General features: G+C 41.6%; 2 protein-coding genes across 2 annotated transcripts; one reads left to right on the top strand and one right to left on the bottom strand.

Annotated features, from left to right (window-relative positions):
• The first annotated feature begins 5226 nt into the window (after positions 1-5226).
• gas1b (growth arrest-specific 1b) lies at positions 5227-7666 on the top strand. The gene has a single exon (XM_071524811.1). It carries the CDS (start codon positions 5718-5720, stop codon positions 6498-6500), a length of 783 nt encoding a protein of 260 aa, XP_071380912.1. The 5' UTR covers positions 5227-5717; the 3' UTR covers positions 6501-7666.
• A 7493-nt stretch (positions 7667-15159) lies between these two features.
• c9 (complement component 9) lies at positions 15160-19101 on the bottom strand. Its single transcript, XM_071524808.1, has 11 exons — positions 19028-19101; positions 18821-18911; positions 18138-18288; positions 17841-17982; positions 17378-17516; positions 16978-17211; positions 16556-16796; positions 16273-16404; positions 15877-16052; positions 15410-15644; positions 15160-15317 (listed from the first exon to the last, which is right to left on the bottom strand). The coding sequence occupies exons 1-11, from the start codon at positions 19099-19101 to the stop codon at positions 15160-15162; spliced, it is 1773 nt and encodes a 590-aa protein (XP_071380909.1).

Genomic DNA, 19101 nt, shown 5'->3' with positions numbered 1-19101 from the left:
TGTTATATGTTATGTTGTTAAACAAAAATGGGTCTGCTTTTACATTGAGTGGGAATGATGTACACCTCTGACTACTGTGGCGGTGTTAGTAGTTGATGGGCCTTAAACTGTTGGCATCTTTGGTTTTCAATGTGGGGTCCGGGGACCACCAGGGGTCCTCGAGGGGGTTCCAGGGGGTCCCCAGCAAATTGATGAATTGTAAAACTTCAGCATTATTTCATTTTCAAGAAGTTAACGCAGTTAGAGAATATAGAAGAATGACTATTTTGATCGTAGTGTCACTGTTATCTCTCTACCAATCTCATCAAATGGGGGTCTAGCCCTAATGTGGACTAGGTCCTTGATATGAAAAAGGTTGAGAATCACTGAGTTAGAAGATACAGAGGATACTATTGACTTATACAATCTTACAACTGCTGCCTCCAGTCAGATAGCACAACTGTACCAACTTTGAGTTTACTGAGGCTGGGAGATGCACACCAAAATGGCATAAACCAGCCCAAACATATTTCCTGTTGTGTCTAGCCTGAAGTACTACTGTTACTCTCCGGGCTGCCAGCGACATAATCTGGGAACAATGGTGTACTATTCATACATCGTCTTCAGTGCCTCTCCAGCATTGCGATTACTCAGGCAAATGTCAGCAAAGCCCTGGGTCACATCTCATTTTCTCTGTCTCCTGAAACAACGGCTACGCCTTAAAGATTGGGCTAAGAATGTGGCCCACACTGGCGAGAGGCCAGGGGGACTGAGTTACAGAACGCACCCTGGAAATGAGGTCCTGGCAAGCTAGCATCCTGCTTTTTCTGTGCTCTTGATCTCTGGGTGCATAGGATAATTGTGTGTGTGTGTGTGTGTGTGTGTGTGTATGTGTGTGTGTTTACAGACTAATAATCACACACTGGCCCCTTCTGCCTAGTAAGTATCTCAGATATACAATATAATTTTTTTGGAAAACATTATCTCGTTTGACTCTTTTCTAAACAGCTGATTTCATAAATACAAAATATGTCCAATTATTGACACTGAAGTTCTGGTGTCTAAGCAGTATAGGCCATGTTTCTTTTTTCTGTGACATCTTTGAATGGCTCAAATATTGACTGTGTGCCTTTGACATTCAAACCCATTTCCCTTGGCAACATCCCCAGCAATCCTTAACTGTAAACTCTGTGGTTAGCATAAATAGTCATTACACCCTCACATGAAGAGTCAGTGCACCACAGCAAAAATGATTTTGTATGATCAAACTGCCTGTATTTATGCTCATCAAGAATACAGTAGCACTGATCAAAGCTCTGACCTAGTACAAACAAGTCTACAAGTTCAGTCTTGTTCATAATGGCTCCACTTAAAGATTTTTTACTTTCCTCAATGACCAAGTTACAATCATTCAACGCACAAGGTTCTCCCTTTTTTTCTGTTCAAATCTCATCAGTTGATGCTGAATAGTAATTTTCTCTGTTTCAGGTTGCCTCTTCATCTAGCAAACAATGACTTCTCTGTGCTGGGGTCCTGGTGGCATATCTGTCCCTGAGCAGTTATTTCCTTTCGGAGAGATACATGATCAGAGTTAAGGGAGGGGAGGAAAGGTCACGTTTCAAACAAAATCTAAATCCCCCTCTCTGCTCTGCCCCAGAGTTTCGTTTTCTCTTGTAATACCCACCGCCCTTTGAGACACAGATCTCCTCAGTGGTATTACCTCTGGGTTCATTTGCACTGAAGAGAAACAGTCCTCATAAGAAAATAGACACAATGAGAAATTGACTTTATTATCATTACCAGATCAGTGTTGTGCAATACCCCTACACTGTAGACCCTGGTATGTATCCATTGTTCCTTAAAAAACAGATTTTACTGCAGTTTCCATTAATCTACTACAGCACCCATTATCCCTCGCCCTCCTTGGTAATGGCAAAAACAGGGTTTGGCCCTCTGTCTGGATTTAAACTCTCCATTCCGATCTATTTCACAGCCCCTTCTGTTTCCTGCAGAATTCTGTATTCTGGAGTGAAACCAATATATTTAAGTAAAAGCATTGTCTGAGCTGGACCTATTAGCTGTCTAACCTGACATTGAGTAGCCTACAGCTCCTGATTAGGGAACTCCTGAAAGCCATGGTTACAACCTTCTGAGTAGTCTTGGCTACACATGTTGATGTTTCTGGCCAGAACTGTGCTTGGTGATGACCGATGCTTGAACTTGTGGCTCTGTTCTCTTCCATGAGTTCAAAGCCAAATCCTTTTCCTGGTGCTTGGCTTCCCTGGAGGGATGCACTCAGAACATGTGGTACCATCCCAGAACGTCTCTGGTGTGATAACAGCACAGGACATGCTGGAGTCTAGAAAGACAGCATGAGGAGAGCCAGCAATACTGATGAGAACACAGGCTACAGGCTGTAAGACCATGACAACAAACCACTTTAACTGCAATCTCATGTTGTTGACTTGATTGATAATAGGATTTTTTTTTTTTTTTTAAAGGCTTTGCTGTCTTCATTATACGAGTGTGCATGGGCCAACAAAAGTTGATTTCCTCCTTTTCACAAAAGGATATATGGAGGAGTCATACTTGATGTGAATTCCACTTCTTAAAATGAGGAAAGAATATCAGCATATCTGTGAGACAGACATTCTTAACAGCAGTTTCCATGAGCCACAGGAACATGAATAAGTGCAGGGAGGAAAACACTTGGCAGCTTTTTAATATCGACTCCTCTCCCTCCCTCCCTCCCTCCCTCCCTCCCTCCCTCTCTCTCTCTCTCTCTCTCTCTTTCTCTCTCTCTCTCCCTCTCTCTCTCTCTCTGGGCTTGGAAGCACTTGAATGCAAAAGTTCAGTGAATTATTCTGGCACAGCAGCTTGTGTGTAATGACTTCTGACAGCAGTGGAGACAAACTGAAGAGCATGTCTGTCTCTGCATGAGTATTTGTGAATCTATTCTTGAGAACCGCATTCCAATTCTGGAATCGTTATTATATGCAAGTCGCCACGAGCAACCGCATGTACAGGATTCAGATCCGGAGGAACTCCATTGAAACAAATGGAGGACACTGAACTATAACAGTAACAGAGAACTGGGCTTACATTTATCTTCGGTGTGTTCGCCTTGGAACAATCTGAGAATGGAGTTAGGTATAAAAGTGAAGAATGTAAGTGACGTATTAGAGTAATTTAAGGGGTACAGTAAGGGGGAGAGCAGCTGCCTGCTCCATCATACAAACACGCTGGCTCGAGTGAATCTGGCCCTTGTTCCTGTCTGGCTGTCCTCCAACACTGATGGGATTTTGGTTCTGCTATGCATTATGCACTACTCCTTAAAAGTGAAGTGCAAGTATGGACAGGGTGCGAACACTTCAGTGTGTGCAAAAAGAAAGCTTAATAAAAGATAATAGACTGCTATCCCTCACAAGTCTTGCACATCAGATGGGCATATGAGAGTGATTCTGCATGGAGCCCAGATTAGAGGTACCCAGATTCTGCACAAAACAAATCAACATGTAGGGCAATAGAGCCCACAGCAGTGATACAGCACCGTCGTTACTGAGCACTATCTTTCGACTCTAAGCTCATGTTTGGCTCTTTGTAGTTAATGGAGAACCTTGCGCAATTCACCAGTTAGGGGTTTTCTAGATAACCTCCTCTTTGATGTTGCTATAAACCGACTCTCCAGTAGGACTGTTGCTCTGGTATGCCAGCTGGAGTGATAGGGCGATGGGGTGGGGGGGTGGGGGTTGTGGAGGTGTAGTGGTGTTTGAGTCGAAGGGCTGAGAACTCTCCTGCACTCGGCTTGAATCCGCTCTAATCTCTCTAATTGGAATCGGGGGTCCAAGGGTCCCCTGAGAGCTGCCAGATCTCTGTGGTCATAGTGTAGTGATTTGACGGGGTCAGAAGAGCAGAGCTATCTGAGTGACTGAGTGTTTTTTTTTTTCTGTTGGCCTCGTGGCCCCTACCAAGAACTGGACTCCAGGCAACTGGTGAGGAAGATGGAGCAAATGCAGACCCTTTGTCTGAGCTGTGTTCAGTCACAGCGGCTTCAGGCAGAACGCTCGGTGTTTGTTTATGTGCCTCGTGTCTGGAGCTGTTGTTCCTCTTCACACTCTTTGCCTGTAAAGTGTTTTGTTAAACAATAGGAAATAGGAAATACCCTTACCAAAAGGTAAGGTTGTAGTGTAATTAGGGTTTCACACTACTCGCTTACTTGCACAGCTGAGTGACAGTCAATGTGTTTTTTTGGGGTTTTTTTGGGGGGGGTTTCTTTGTTTGTTTTTTTCATGTTAAGGCTTCTGGTACTTTCTCAACTGGTGATTATCTCTCTTTAACCTCTGAGCTGTCATGTCTTTATTGGCATGTGCAAATGTGCCTGTGCTGCGTTCACAGGTATGCTGCAACATAGCAGGGCCCTTAAGGCTTGTGTAAATACGTCTCATGGTGGAAAGCGTAAGACAGGGGGACAGCATGTGTTATAACAGCTGTCATTTCTCCATATAGGGAAGCAACACAATGCCAATGTTTTGCCAAAGTACACTTCGTCACCTTCAGAGTGATGAGTAATTATTCAAGGTTCAGACCATGGTATTTAAACTTTACATCATTTATATGCATTTTTTGGGATAGTGTAATTAGGAATATGTTTATGCTGCAGAGAAGTACACTGCATGTAAAACTCCAGTATTTCAGAAACTTTTTTCATTGGCCAATGTGGATTACAAAACCATAATCCACAACTAATTGATACTGGAAAGTGATACTGGAAGTGTGAGTTGAATAGCAAAAGTGACACATATTTTATGAGGTTTTTAAAAATAACCATTTCAAATTAAAAAAACAAAAAACAAAAAACAAAAAAAAACAACGAGATATAATCTGTCTTGAATTTCCTTCATAATGGAATTTCCTATCAATAGGATTTAGACTAATTAGGATTGTTTTCCATATAAGAAATCAATAGGAAATAGGAAAATAGGATTGGATAGGATTTCCTATTCCTATTTCCTTCCTATATTTCCTATTGTCGACTTCATAAAGTAAATACAATTGTATGCTTAAATGAATGCATTAAGTTTTTCCTTCCTAGTTTACTGGTCAAGTTTAAAACAGCGCCCTGCGTCACTGCCCTCGAATGACGAGAAAATCACAACAGTCGATTGGACCAATGGGACATGGTGGTTGCAGTAACCTAGTCAGTCCATCACTACAGCCTCATTACTACGCTGCAGGCGGACTGGGGGGATGCGGGATGGACGTGAAGGCGTTTGTGTGGCCAAACTTTAATAATAAGACCATCTGGTATTTGTAAAATAGTTTGGCAAGGACGACCGGGTTCTTGACTCTCTTTTTCTGGACGTAGGCTACCGCTGCAAAGACTTGAAAGTTTTCTCAAAAACTTCAACTTGTCTGGGTGGGGATATCAACGCATGTGAATTGGACTGGATCTGGTGAAAACTGGATACTTTGTAGCAACATTGAAACTCGTCTGCAGGCGTGCAACAAAACTTTCAGTTTTAATTGTTCTAGCACATTGCGAGAGTGTGCGTTGGCTCGTTATGGCCATCATCGAGTAACTATTGCTTACTTATGGCGCCTCAGCGACTTCTAGTCAGTCACTATGACATGGGATGAAACGATGGATGTGGACTAACCTACTTTTTGACGCAGTTTAATTGAATTACTCAGGTCCTTATGCTGAGGTCTGGCATTTTTGAGTTTCACTCTCCGTCGAAATGGCAAGTTTTGCCATGCTGATGGAGCGGACGAGGACATCGCTTTTGTTGTTATGCAGTGTGTTCATCATATTCATCGGTCTCTGTGTCGGGTCCCCGAACCATGGTCGTCGGCTGGTCTGCTGGCAAGCCATCATGAAGTGCCACAGAGAGCCAGAGTGCCATTACGCATATGATCAATATCTTTACGCCTGTGCGCCTGTTATCAACGGGGATCGTAAGAAGTGTCCCAGCCACTGCATATCCTCTCTCATTCAACTCAACCTAACCGAGAGCGGGCCTGCTTTGGAGGACTGTGACTGCGCTTCAGACCCGGTGTGCAGGAGCACCAAGCGAGCCATTGAACCGTGCCTGCCCCGGACTAGCAACATGGGCTGCACCGAAGCCCGTCGCCAGTGTGAGAAAGACCTGCCGTGTAGCTCGGCGATGAGGGACTATTTGTTTCACTGCCGCAAACTTTTCGGAGGGGAGCGGTGCTCGGACGGGTGTCGGAGAGTGATAGCTGGTATGCGCTCCATACCGAAAGCACAGCAACTAGACACTTGCGTGTGTGATGGCACAGAGAGGAACATATGCGAGTACATAAAAGTCAGCATGCAAACTTTTTGTTACGATTCAAACGACAGGCTCGCGGGTAGTGGTTTTCCAGACTCTGAAGAGGATCCTGATGATGATTATTTCGACCCGGAGGATTATACATTCGTGGAAAACTCAAGCGATTCCCCACCCTGTCAGACTGTACTAAATGTCGTGACCACCATCTTGGTTTTAAAATTTATCTGAAAAGCTGTTTCGAGGACAAAGCAAAGAAACAGTCATGGCCTTTGGTGTTGGCCTGTCCTTCAAATAAACTTGAGGACTGAATTAACAGCCACAATCACGACACCTCACCCCACTTGGACTCTACTCTCTGCTTTGTTGTTATCAATAATAGAGCTTATGTCATTCTGGTCATGGAAATAACATTCATTTGACTATTAAGTGTTAGACGGCATTTGGTCAATTTAAGTCTACATACTAAAGTTTGTCTTAGATTTGCACAAATCCGTTAAAATAATTTGGCAGGACATAGGCTGTCTGTTAATTAGTAGCCTACAACACTTGTCCAATGCATGCAAATGACATTAGTTTGGTTGGATCAGTCTGAGTATAGGCTATGTAAGTTATATTCCACATTTCACATTCAAATAGCGAGTCAGTCTTATAAATTTGAAGGAGCTTATTTTTGTATGTCAGCTATATAAAGGTAAATTGTACAGTATATTGTATAAAATGTTTTTTTTGTTTGTTTTTTTTTTCAAAATATTTGTTTATTGATGCTAAGAGATTTGCACTGTAGAGGAATAGGTAAAGCCTCACTATCTTTAGTGTATTATGTGACCACAGAAGAAGGAATATATATGTTTTCTCTAAAAGTGCCTAAGAGGCTTTATATTTGTTTTACACCACCATTATGTGACCATATTAGAAGCAGGCTGTTACAGCGGGGCAGCTTTCTTTTGACAGCTGCACCAAGACTTTCTCCACAAACCCTTCATTAAAAACCAAAGTTGATGTAAGCCACTGAAATTTGTCTAAACCCTAGGGCAAATAACGTATCTGAAAAGAAAAGCTCCTAGATTGATACTCGTGACCTTGTAAACATAAATGTTTGTATAAGGTATAAACTGTTAATTCCTCAGAACTGTTCAAACATAAGAAAGAAAGAGCCCTCCCTGCGGGGATTGCAGCACAAATGGAGCCAAGAAGGGTTTGGTCAGTTTATTTATCCTCGCCCCATGTGTTTGTTAGAAGTCTTCGCACAGACGCACAGAGAAAAGAAGTGTTTGGGTGAATGGAGATATTAAGTGGCCATTACAAACACACTCCTCTGAATGTATGCACATTAAATAAATAAGAGTTTCAAAATGATTTTCGGTGAGGTGGTGTGGCTCTGTTTTGAACTTTTATCTATCTCATGTTTTTTTTTGAAAGATTTAGTCTGCGCAGATTAAAGAAGTGCAAGGCAATATTTAATCTCTGCTCATGTTCTGTTTCATTCAAGTACTTAAAATCTATTATCTGTGGTTAATTGAATCTATTCTTGTTATTCTGTTTCTATACAAACAAAGAGTGACAGAAGAAAAATGTATGGGGAAAATATGCCTTTTAGTTAATGTGCTGAGTCACCATGCCTAGTGACACTAAAGCCATTACTACAGCTTTGCCTCTCCTAAGAAAATCTGCTGGATCAAGACTGCCTAAGTGATACAGAAGGTCAATAGAGGTGATCAAAGCGACCATCAGATGGTTCTGGGAGCAAATCCAGAGCAGAGAAACTTTAAAACTGAAGCCATCTCACATGTTTTTTGGACCTCAAGTGTGTATGAGGGGCATACATTTTGCATTCAGATGTTTCCTTATCGTTCCTTTTTATTTGTGAAAGTGACAGCATGTAATACCTCTTAAAAAGGGCCAACATCCAAAATGGTTCTTTTCCAATCACAGCTCTCCTGTAGGGAAAAACCAAAGAAGCTGTCTTTGGAATTTACCCAGATTAGATGCATTAATGATCCATGAGAGGCAGGGCTTTACAGTGTTTTCAGAACAGCTAGGAGGCAGAGTTTTACCTGTTCTAAAATCTCTGTGAAGCATTGCATCAAGTGGCATATTGCTTTTATAAAACGATAATAACTAAATGTTTATCTTCCACCAAGCAATACAGTTCTTGAACAGTGGCTAAACTAAATGGTTGCTAAGTAAAAACATAAGTAACAGTATGCACGGTGATTTCCAGTTAGTGCATTCATATTTAAATTAACTGTTAAGCAGATGTGCTTTTATTGGATATTTTACAACGGCTTTGAACATGTCTCAATCAGAGGTGAAGACCAGAACTGTTGATTTTATAATACAGTTCATATCACTAATAACAAGAATGTCTGTGTGTGTGTGTGTGTGTGTGTGTGTGTGTGTGTGCGCGCGTGCATGTGTCTGTTTACATGCTTGTGCCTAGCTGTGTTATGAGTCATTCAGCTCTTAACACTTAAAAAAGAGCTGATGTACGCTCCTTCACTCGTGATAATGGGACTTGAAACCACTGACGGCAGCCATGGTGTTTTTCAAGCGGTGGAGATGTATAGCCCTCCAGCCCATTGATTGGAGGAGAAGTCGAGTGGCACCTCTGTCATGGAAATGCAAAATACACAATGGTGGAGCGGCACAATGTGGGGGCACTTCATTCACTCTGTGTCTCTGTCACCACTTTAGGGAGTGGGGGAGCATGAGAAGACAACTGTCCCAGAGGAAGACAGAGGGAGTTAATGTGAGAAAGTTCAGTCTCAGCTTGTTCCAACTCCTGCTGCCACTTTGTCCTCAGTTGATTTAAAAAATAAAAGGGTTAGTGAGTGTCCAAACTAACTGAGATATGTTTTTCTCTGAGTCCATATTGCTGTTAGTATCATTTCTCAACACTAGCGTTGGGTGTTACATTCACCATCAAAACAACTGGTAATCTGTATAACAGTTAGTTCTCTGATTGTTGATGGCTAAAAAGCACTCCAAGTATGTTTGTAGACAGGATTCAAACACATGCCTTCTCTCTCTGAATTGTAATATTTGGTGTTTATATATCACAGTGCAACACCTTTTCTGTAGCACTCATTCTTCACTCAATTATGAAATAAATATGCTAAAGCTAAGGGCCAATAAATGAGGTTTGAACACACCAAAATATAAGTTGTAGATATTAGGGCTTCCCATGGCAGTGAATGTTAAAAAAAAAAAAAAAAAAAAAGTGATGTGTCGAATGCATTTATGGGCCTTTGTTATGAGACGCAAAAGAAAGCACTGCCACTTTAAGAGAGCAGGCCTCTGCTCCAGCCATTAATAATTGTAATGCCTCTTTATTATTGTTGAGGATAATGAAGGGATGAGAGTCATATGGGGGCCCCAGACCATACTTTGCCCTGAAATGTTTTCAATTAACTTTTGGCACCGGAGGAAAATAGGAAAGTTGTTTTTTTCCCATGCGGAAACAGAAAAGAGTCAACAGGGGCTTTTGCTGCAGGGACCAGAACCTCATTAAAATTGCCTCATCATAACTCAAACTGCTGCCTGGCCAACCGCCCCTCTGCCCCACCCCCACCTCTTCGTCCTCTAGGTTACTCCAAGCAAAAGCATACTGGTAGTCTTACTTTATCTAGATTGTCCAGCCTATATTCACTCAGGACAGTGATGTTAAAGGTTATTTGTAAATTAAGTTGATCTCTTTATAGCTAACTGGATTCTGGTGTATTATGTAGTATAGTATTCAGTATTTATTGGCCATTATGTCATTGTATAAAAAAATATTCTAGGATCTGTATTACAACTTTAATTTTTGAGAGGAGAACATGATTTGGGTCTGTTTTGCAATTCAATTTGTTTTCAAATCATTGGTCTTCAATACATTAGCAACAGCAGCAATGAAATTACGCCCTCCCTCTTTTAGCCCCAGTGGAACTTTCAGAAAAGTTTTTAAAATTCCTCTTCTGCCAGTCTGATTTGCCTATTTTGAAACTCCCAGAACTTAAAAAAAAAAAAAGGGAAACGTTTCTAATCCAGTTATATTTATGTTTGCATCATGTGAACCCAAAGAGAGATGGAGTGAAAAGGGTGAAAAAGAAAAAGAGGGTAAAGCAACATTTAAGTGTCAAAGAAAAGTTTGATTCTATACACCTGTGTAACGACTGATCCCGAGTTGGAAGCCTTATATCTGTTGAATTTAAAGCAAGTTTGAAGGAAAACAGGAAGACGACCGCACTTAGCCCGTCTCTTTCCTCCCTCCACTTATCCACTGAGCCAGTGGCAGTGACTGACAGCTGACTGACAACACAGAGCAAAGCTCTCCTGCTCCAGAGTTTGTCTCAATTGGTCAGATGCCTGAGCCACAAAATGTACTTTGAATGCAAACAGCAGAGCTATGGCACTATCTATAATGCAGGGATTGTGACATATTATCTTATTCTTTCATGTTCATCCAACATGGGGATTACTTTTGCTGAATTCAAGATGTCAACTCATAAGTAAGCACATTACTGTTTGTTTGGTTAATACACCATTTTTAACCACTACTAACAACACACCATTAGACTTGAGCTGCAACTCAGTTTTGAATAAGTCACCCATAGCCAAGTGGAATGAATAAACCTTAGTGGGCCACAAAAGGGGGTGCATTGGAGGAAAGCGGTACCCTCGGCATTAGGAGAGGTGAGAAAGGTTTGCAGTGGGGGAGGGGTTGATTTATGATTGAGGGCAAAGGGGGTGAAGGGTTGGGGGGGGGGGGGGGGGGCTGGGTGCTGGATTGGGTTGAATGTTGCGGCTTTCAGGCCTCTCCGAATAATGATAATGATGCAGATACAGGGAGGTAATATTCAATCAACCAATCAGATAACTTTACCCTATGTGGGATGGCTGGATATAGGAATCCTCCATGGGGTGCCTCCTGTGCTTCTCTCCTGCAGCCCAGCCAAAGAGCAATGGTGCAAATTTTTCACGGGCCGAGGGAAGCCTAGGAAGAAGAGGAGGAGGGGGAGAACACAAAACATTGCTGACAAGGGGCATAACTTCATTTCCACGGTGCTGGGACAGCTGTGCGGAGTAATCTGCCGTAGCAACCCTCTAAAACATCAATGCCTTTAGTGACCCAGGGAAGTGGGGAGGGGGCGACTCCAACCGCGTCCAGACATTTAGAAGAAAGAGGGGGCTCCTTTCACACCATTCAGGGGCCTGTGTTAAAGAAATATCCCTTACCTCTTCTTCTCTGAAAGCAAGGGCTATGTGTTTATGAGATGAGACAACAATGGCTCACATTTTGAAAGCAAACTTAGAATTCATTTTCCTGTACCTTGTGATCAATGAGTTGGAAATGCAAATCTGCAAAGTAAAGAATTTTGAGTTTGGAGTAAACATTTTGTGAAGTTACATGAACCGAATTTTTCTTCATCAACCTTTTTTTCCTAAAGAGTTGTTTGATGAGCTTTAAAAATCATCTAAAATATTTTTGTTTCTGCAAGGAGGAAATTGATGCAGGATATAATTTATGCATTTGTATATGAAAAAAACAACAACATATATTTGTATGATACATATATTTGTAAATACATATATTTGTATGATTTTTTGTGATTTCAGCTGATTTCCCACTGAATATCAAGGCCATGCTACCATTAAATGTGTCTAAAATGGCAAATGTGGTATTCCCATTTGTAAAACCATTTCTTATGTGCCAATGTCATCACATTGTCAAATATAGTTTGAAAGTCCTCTTCCAGGTTTCACATGTTCATTGATCACTCAGTTTATAGATAAAATAAGAAAACATAAGCAAACAGAGATCTGGGCAGTCTATCGATGAAGAGGGGTTCATCATTTTGTGCTAACCGTTATGTTGAAGGGTGCAGGAAGAACAAAACATTTTAGCCTAAGATAATGGCTCGAGGCTGGGTTGCTGTCCAGAGTGAATGGGGTCTCCTCAGAGCTCAATGGGGTCCCCAAGCTTTACTCCATTATCCTGACATCCTGAAGGCCAGGGGCCACCACCCCCAGTGGCTAGTTCTTAGGTATGCATTCATCACAACAACCCCCCTCCCCCCCTCAATCTTTTGGACTTTAATGCCTCTCTCTTTATTTAAGTGATGAGAGGGAGGTGTTATACCCAGAAAACAAACTATCGCACTATTTGAGAGAGGAAGAGAGAGAAAGACAGGGGGGAAAGGGAGATGGACAGATGGAGAGAGACAGAGAGAGAGAAAGAGAGGGAGAGAGGGAGAGAGAGAGAGAGAGAGAGAGAGAATGTTTAAGATAAAGTTGTGAGATCAGAAGGAGCAAATAACAGCAGGGGTGAGTTTAAAGTTATCAGTTCAAGAAGTTGATACGAAATAGGAAACAGACTCGCTCAGATTCCAAATCTGCATTAGTGACGTGCACAAATAGGATCCAATCAAAGCTTGAGCACTTGCCAGATTACCCTCCATCAAATAAAGTGCACATTTTGGGCATACATTTATTTTTGTTTGAATTTAACTATCACTTAAAACAACATTCAGTAAGCTTGTTTTCTGAGTTACTAAATATTATTTTTTGCCTTTATTGATAGTGGACAGTGGAGGAAGACAGGAGAGACTGGGGGGAGAGAGGGTGATGACAAAGGTCCAAAGCTGGATTTGAACCGATGCACCTTAGCCAACTGAACCACCAGGACACCTGAGTGGATTTTTTAAGCATTTACTGAAGCTCTTGGAAGTGACCCCTCCTTACCTATTCCCTTGCCAGATGCTAAAGCCTTACACTATGATACGTCCAAGACCCTAGTCATTCAGTACTGGCAGAAAAAACAATGCTGCTGTTAGCTGTTAGTATGTGGTTTGTGGCCTTCTTGAAGTATTTTATTATTATTATATTATTTATTTGAGGCTGTCTTTGGGCTCAATAATTAGCCACAGCAATGCTTTTGCTCAATCCAGTGTTTTAAACATGGCATTGCTATAGGCTTGAGCACAAGTGAGTAAGAAAAAATTGTACTTTTAAAACAGGCACAGGCGGAGTATTTCTTTTTGTTGACTGAGCAACTTCCTCTGCATAGGGCTGTGCACGTCCCTGATTATTGTATTTAAATGCCGTGGCAGTACTTACACGGCTTAAACACTCACCGCCGTCTCACTCTCGGTGTTTGCTTTACAAGGTTGGCTCGGGCACGAGGATCTCCAGTCATGCCTGCAGTGTTGACGCTAAATGACTCAATTTAAATCCAAGAGCAAACATGGAAATCAAAGCCAGTTGAACTAAGCAAATATCACAGTTCATCCTCAGCCCTTTTCCCATTGTGAGAGCTAATCCACAAGCATTAAAGCAATAGCTCAATGGTAATAATTTTGTGAACAGAGTAGTATGTGCAAAGAGTAGGAAAAAGAAAATTAAGCAGCTTCACTATTTGACACAAAAAGAGAAAAGAGGGAAAAAACAGTAAAAAAAAAAAAAAAAAAGACAGGTGTTATAAATCGTGGCTTTGGCCTTTTTATCAACTTTTTTCATGGACTTTAGGACACTCAGTCACCATATTTCACAGTTTAATTAGGAATTTGTTTCTTGACATGTCTATCTTAAGACTCACATATATGTATGCATTTTCACCAGAGGGGTGAAAAGGACACTTTAACAGACACACTGCCTGTTGTGAGGATCGAACCTGTGACCTCTCGGTTATAGGATATCTAAAGAAAATAGAATACACATATAGAAAAGCCTTCCTATGTGTCGTCTGTTAATCTTCAACACCTTAATCTCCGATTAATGTCTTCCTCCACCAGCTGTCTCTGGTGTCCTGTGTGTTCTCTCTCCATCCAGTCCTCGCAGACCGCCTCTGCTCATCTGGTTCTCATTTCCACAGCACAGCCGGCTGGAATGTGGCCATGTTTTTAAAGATGAGTTATTAGCACGTTAATGCATACTTTATCCAACACTATTTTAAGTGAACCAAAGTGGAAAGACTCCCACTGCTGTTTGTAGTCAATAGCCAAAGCTCTTTTGGGATCGAAATATGTATATAAGTATTGTTCATTATTGAATAGGACATGGACTCTTGTTTTTCTGTACATGCTGTGGGGTGTAAAATTAACTAAATTAGAGAATTGGCTGTTACACCTTACATATAACTTTTATTGTATCATTAGTTTGTATCATACTGTAGCAACCATTATATAGCTACAGGAACTGAATTGAAAAAAATTGAAGGGCTCAGGCATTTACATTAACACTGGTAGTGATATAGTTCAAATACAAGATTGTATCTAACATTACTACTGGTGGAGGCATAATGCACATATACAAGTGTATCTAGTGATGAACTATAGTAGAGACTAATTCCAGTGTATAGTGCCCCTTGTGGCAACACAGTTACATTAAGGTTGAAGGCCTTTCAAGGATTGACAGCTGAACATGTGCTTCATACTTGTTTTGGAGCTGTTATTTATTTGTTAAGTTTGTTCATTTGTAAACATTGAACGAAAAAGAACCGTGTATTGGGGTATAGTGGATTCTTAAAGTTGCACAGAGATTATTTTCCATCACTAAATCCTAGCCTCCAAGACCCTAGGCTACATACCTGACATACTCCAATGAATTCCACATTACAGTTTTAAATAACAAAATAGAAATCTTATCACATGAAAAAACAGCTGTAGTGTCATGAATTGCATTATCCACTACTGACCTCAAGATGGCCCTATTCTCTGTATTTATACTATATATGCCATAGCAAATTTGGGCATGACTCCAAGTCTTTTTAGATTTTTATCTCTGTATTGGACACAGACAAAGCGTGTGTATGTGTGTGTGTGTGTGTGTGTGTATGAGAGAGAGAGAGAGAGAGAGAGAGAGAGAGAGAGAGTGAGAGGCCGTGTGTGTTAAATGGATGTCTATCTGCTTAGCAGGGTTCTTCACTGATGGTCTCTCCTCTGCAGGAGGCTCCAGTGAGACCCTCTGTGTTGCAGCTGCGCCTCCTGATGCGTTTGGTTCCAGTACAGGCAGACCAACCAGACCAGCATGACCAGTTACCTTCCTGAACAACAGTGGGTGCCGGACCTGTAAACGGAGTACATTGCCCAAATTAGCAAATCGAAGGGAAAAGACATGATATGATACACGTGTTCAAATTCCACATCATTTTCTCTTACCGGGTTTGGCAGATTTATCAGTCATGAGACTCTGGCAGGCCAAGCCTTCGTACAGCTGAGGGCACAGGCAAATGCACTTTCCATCCAGCAGAGCGAGGGTGCCTCCATTTTGACAGGGCTTACACTTGCACACGCTGTACTCTGCCACATAGTCTGCTGTGGCCTGCTTTAGGTTGGCTATCCTGCTGTTAGCATCAAGCATGTCCAGTGGAACTAGTGAATAGATGGGCACTGGCTGTAAGGGACGACAGAAGATGTGGCTCATTTCACTTGGTGGAACGTGACATCAGAAAATGTATATTATATGTAGTGTGGAAACCAGCTCATGGCAATCATAGGAAAAACATCATTCAGTCATCATAGAGGAACATCTCTAATAACACTGGGATATCTTCACTTTGCCTATCTCTAAGCCCATAAAGGACAGGCATAATATATGTAATTACGTTATTTGGTGTTGTTCCTACCTCACTGTGAAGCAGTGCGGGGGCATCAGCAATTGTCCGGGCCCAGTTCTGATAGGTATCGATGTCCATTAGTCCTTCCTTATTTAATTTGGCCCTCATAGCAACAGCACTTTCTAGGGTACCTCCCTTGACTGATGTTATCACCTCGTCCACCAGTGCTTTTCCTGAAGTTTCATCTGTATAGAGTAACGAGGGGTTTCAGTGACTTTCGACTGTTGATTTATAACATTATTCATCACAATTTGAGTTTGTGTGTGTGTGTTTACATAGTATGTGTGTAACTGTGTGTACCATGTCCATGCATCTTTGTGTGCAATAAGTAAAAAAAAAAGTACTGAATGTTTCCTTTGTAGACATTACTAAGGAGTATGATCAGGTAAAGCAGGAAGAGCAGACCTTCAGTTTTTGTGTTTACTTTATCACACTCTCCGGGTCTAACATGTCCATCTACTTCAGCCCCAGCGCCGCTGTTAAAGTTTGCACTGATGCCTAATTTGATGCATTCTTGAATCTTTCTCTCTGTCAACTCTGCAAAAAGCATGAAAGGGATTAAAAGGTTGAGCGCACAACACATCACTTTTTATGTAGCCAGTATACAGAAATGATAATGAAAGCCTAAGTGACAAAAACTAAAAAGTGACAAAATAAGTGACAACATTTTTGGCTGGAGTACACGTACTTTTCGTCTTGATGGTATCCTGGTTGAGAACATAGATCAACTCATACTCGCCACCGGACTTCCCGTTTTTGGTGTAGTGAGTTCCGTAGTCCTCAAGGAAGGCAAAGTAAATCCCCTTCTCATACTCCACAGGCAGAGACCTGACATGCTCCAAGAACTCATCTGCCACCTGGAGCTCACGGGAACGCAGCCTGTAGGTGCTCAGCTGCACTCTGCCCTTCACCCGCATGAAGCTCTTGTTCTGAGTGTGGAGGAGGACAGAATTAGCAAATCCAGGTGCAGATGGAATGTATATTCTGAAGTATTCTTGATCAATCAAACATTCCGAGATTCCTTTTTCATGCCATGCGAGAAACGTGACATGCAAAGGTTGTGTCATGTCTGCAGCTGATTTCTCTGTGAATTCAGTGTGTGACATTTACCTTAATGGTGCCGTACTCGGAGACATCCCTTATCATTTTTGTCTTCTCATAGTTTATGTCAGCTCCCACACCTCCTGAGGCTGACGCATTAGATGTCGCCATGGACTGCTCAGTGGGAGTGAATTTGAAGGAAAATCCGACATCAACTGTAGAAGTGACCTCGTGCAGCAGTTCCCTCACAAGGCTGTGTGTGTCTTCGTAGATCTCTCTAGAAAATGTTTCTTCAACAAGAGTCTTGAAAGACATGTGGTGCCAAAGTGTTATGGTTGCATTGGTGATGTAGGCAGGATTTCCAGAATCCTCCATGACATTTATTATTATTGATCTAATTTATTCATTTTGCACACACACATGCACACACACACACACACACACCTACACAGAAATAGTATTGGCAAACCTCATAGTTGAGTATCCCAACATTCCAGGGGAGCCTGTTGAGCTGCCCAGTGTTTGGATTCGTTACTCTGTCACATCTCCCATTAAAGTAATCATTGTTGAAGGGGTTCATTCGAGGATCTGCGCCCAAGATGTTGATTCTGGTGCATGAAAACATTGGCCAGTTTAAGGCTATAAATTATGCCTATTTATGCATTGTTGATTGTTATGTCTCACTGACTAACTGTTGCAATGTGTTGTTTGCCTGCACTCAACATATGTACAAATTGTGAGAAAGCATTGTTTTTATTGCATTAGCTGCTTAGCATTCCCCTGGGATGTAATGTTTATGGGACTCTCTGCTACCACTGCTACCACTAATTAAAATGGATGTGACTATCAAACAAGCCCTCTGTTTTACCTCCTTATATACTGACTCTTAGATTAATCTCCTTGTTGACAACCTTTAGTAAAGTAGCTCTCACCCATATCCTGCTGTCCTGCCTTGCTCATTGCTGTCTAAGACTCTTGTGCCACAGGGTTTCCGCAGAGGATCACAATCCTCATCTGATCCATCCTCACAGTCATAGTCCCCATTGCATGATAATCTCTTCTTGATGCAAGAACCTGTACAGAGAGAGAGAGAGAGAGAGAGAGAGAGAGAGAGAGAGAGAGAGGGGTGGGGGGGTGGGGGGGTGGGGGGGTGGGGGGGATGATGCATGTTCAACTCATGATGGGGCCTAAAATGATAAAGAGAGACATAAGGTATGTGGCTGCTATACCTGACTCGCACTGGAACTCTGTGTCAGCACACACGGGAGGCGGCTGCAGTTCGCACTCAGCATCTGATGTGCATGCCTCCCTTTCCCCCAGTGCTTCCTGGCATGACCCACCACCAAACTGAGCAAACACCTCTATACCTCGAGAACGCCTCTGAGAACCCAGACAAATGGTTTAGATAAATATATTGCATTTGGCTGAACAAAACATTCACATCAGTCTGTAAACGAAGCATCAACATTAAAAGAGAAATCAACCCATATACTAGAGGTAAATATGCTATATGTTTCAAAATTATATTCAACAAACAAAAAAATCTAGCGAAGCTGAAAAGTTTTTGTTTATGTATTTTTGTCTCTTTTTTTCCCCAAGGCTTTCAAATCCCAAGATTTGCTTTGCCTACCTCCCATTGGAAGAAATTTGTGTTGTGATAACAGTCAGTGATATGTTCTTTGACAAGCAACAAAATTATAAGAATTTTTTTTTTTAAGAATGACCCTCCATGAGAGAAACTGACACGTTTCAAGGTACATTTTTTGGTATGTTCATTTACTCATCTCTCTCAATTCATAATATTTTAGAAATATTTCAATACTTAACATTTTAATCAATATATTTGGTTATATTTGCTACAAAGTTTGATCATACAGTCTCTCCATTGGCACCAGAGCTTTAATTGACTCACTCGAATTTTTGTGCAAGGATCACACGAACTCCACTCTGACCAGCGGCTCCATACACAATTCACAGATGGTGGATCAGGAACTGGGACTCCCCTAAAATTAACATATGAAGTGAGGCAATGAATTCTGTCTAATATACCTAGATCCTTGGTAGGTGATTGAAGTGATCACCCCTGTTGCTGTGTAAATGAAATAGATCATATACATACATTCCTTGTCCAAGAAGAGCCAGGGTCAGACACAGGCCACAGAAGCCCAGCTGGAGAGCAACTGCAGTCCTCAT

This window comes from Centroberyx affinis, unplaced genomic scaffold (assembly GCF_046629955.1).
Source record: "Centroberyx affinis isolate AG114_WGS23_722 - 3 ecotype Tasmania unplaced genomic scaffold, CSIRO-AGI_Caff_v1 ptg001233l_1, whole genome shotgun sequence".
Taxonomy (NCBI): domain Eukaryota; kingdom Metazoa; phylum Chordata; class Actinopteri; order Beryciformes; family Berycidae; genus Centroberyx; species Centroberyx affinis.
Note: the sequence above shows the minus strand (reverse complement) of the source record. Positions and strands in the feature narration are given on the sequence as shown.

Coding starts and splice junctions, on each gene's coding strand:
- gas1b (XM_071524811.1), top strand. CDS start 5,718: ATGGCAAGTTTTGCCATGCTGATGGAGCGGACGAGGACATCGCTTTTG.
- c9 (XM_071524808.1), bottom strand. CDS start 19,101: ATGAGGACTGCAGTTGCTCTCCAGCTGGGCTTCTGTGGCCTGTGTCTG. Junction 16,405..16,555: donor GGATACCATCAAGACGAAAA/GTACGTGTACTC, acceptor TGCTTTTTGCAG/AGTTGACAGAGAGAAAGATT. Junction 15,318..15,409: donor TGATAAATCTGCCAAACCCG/GTAAGAGAAAAT, acceptor CTCCGTTTACAG/GTCCGGCACCCACTGTTGTT.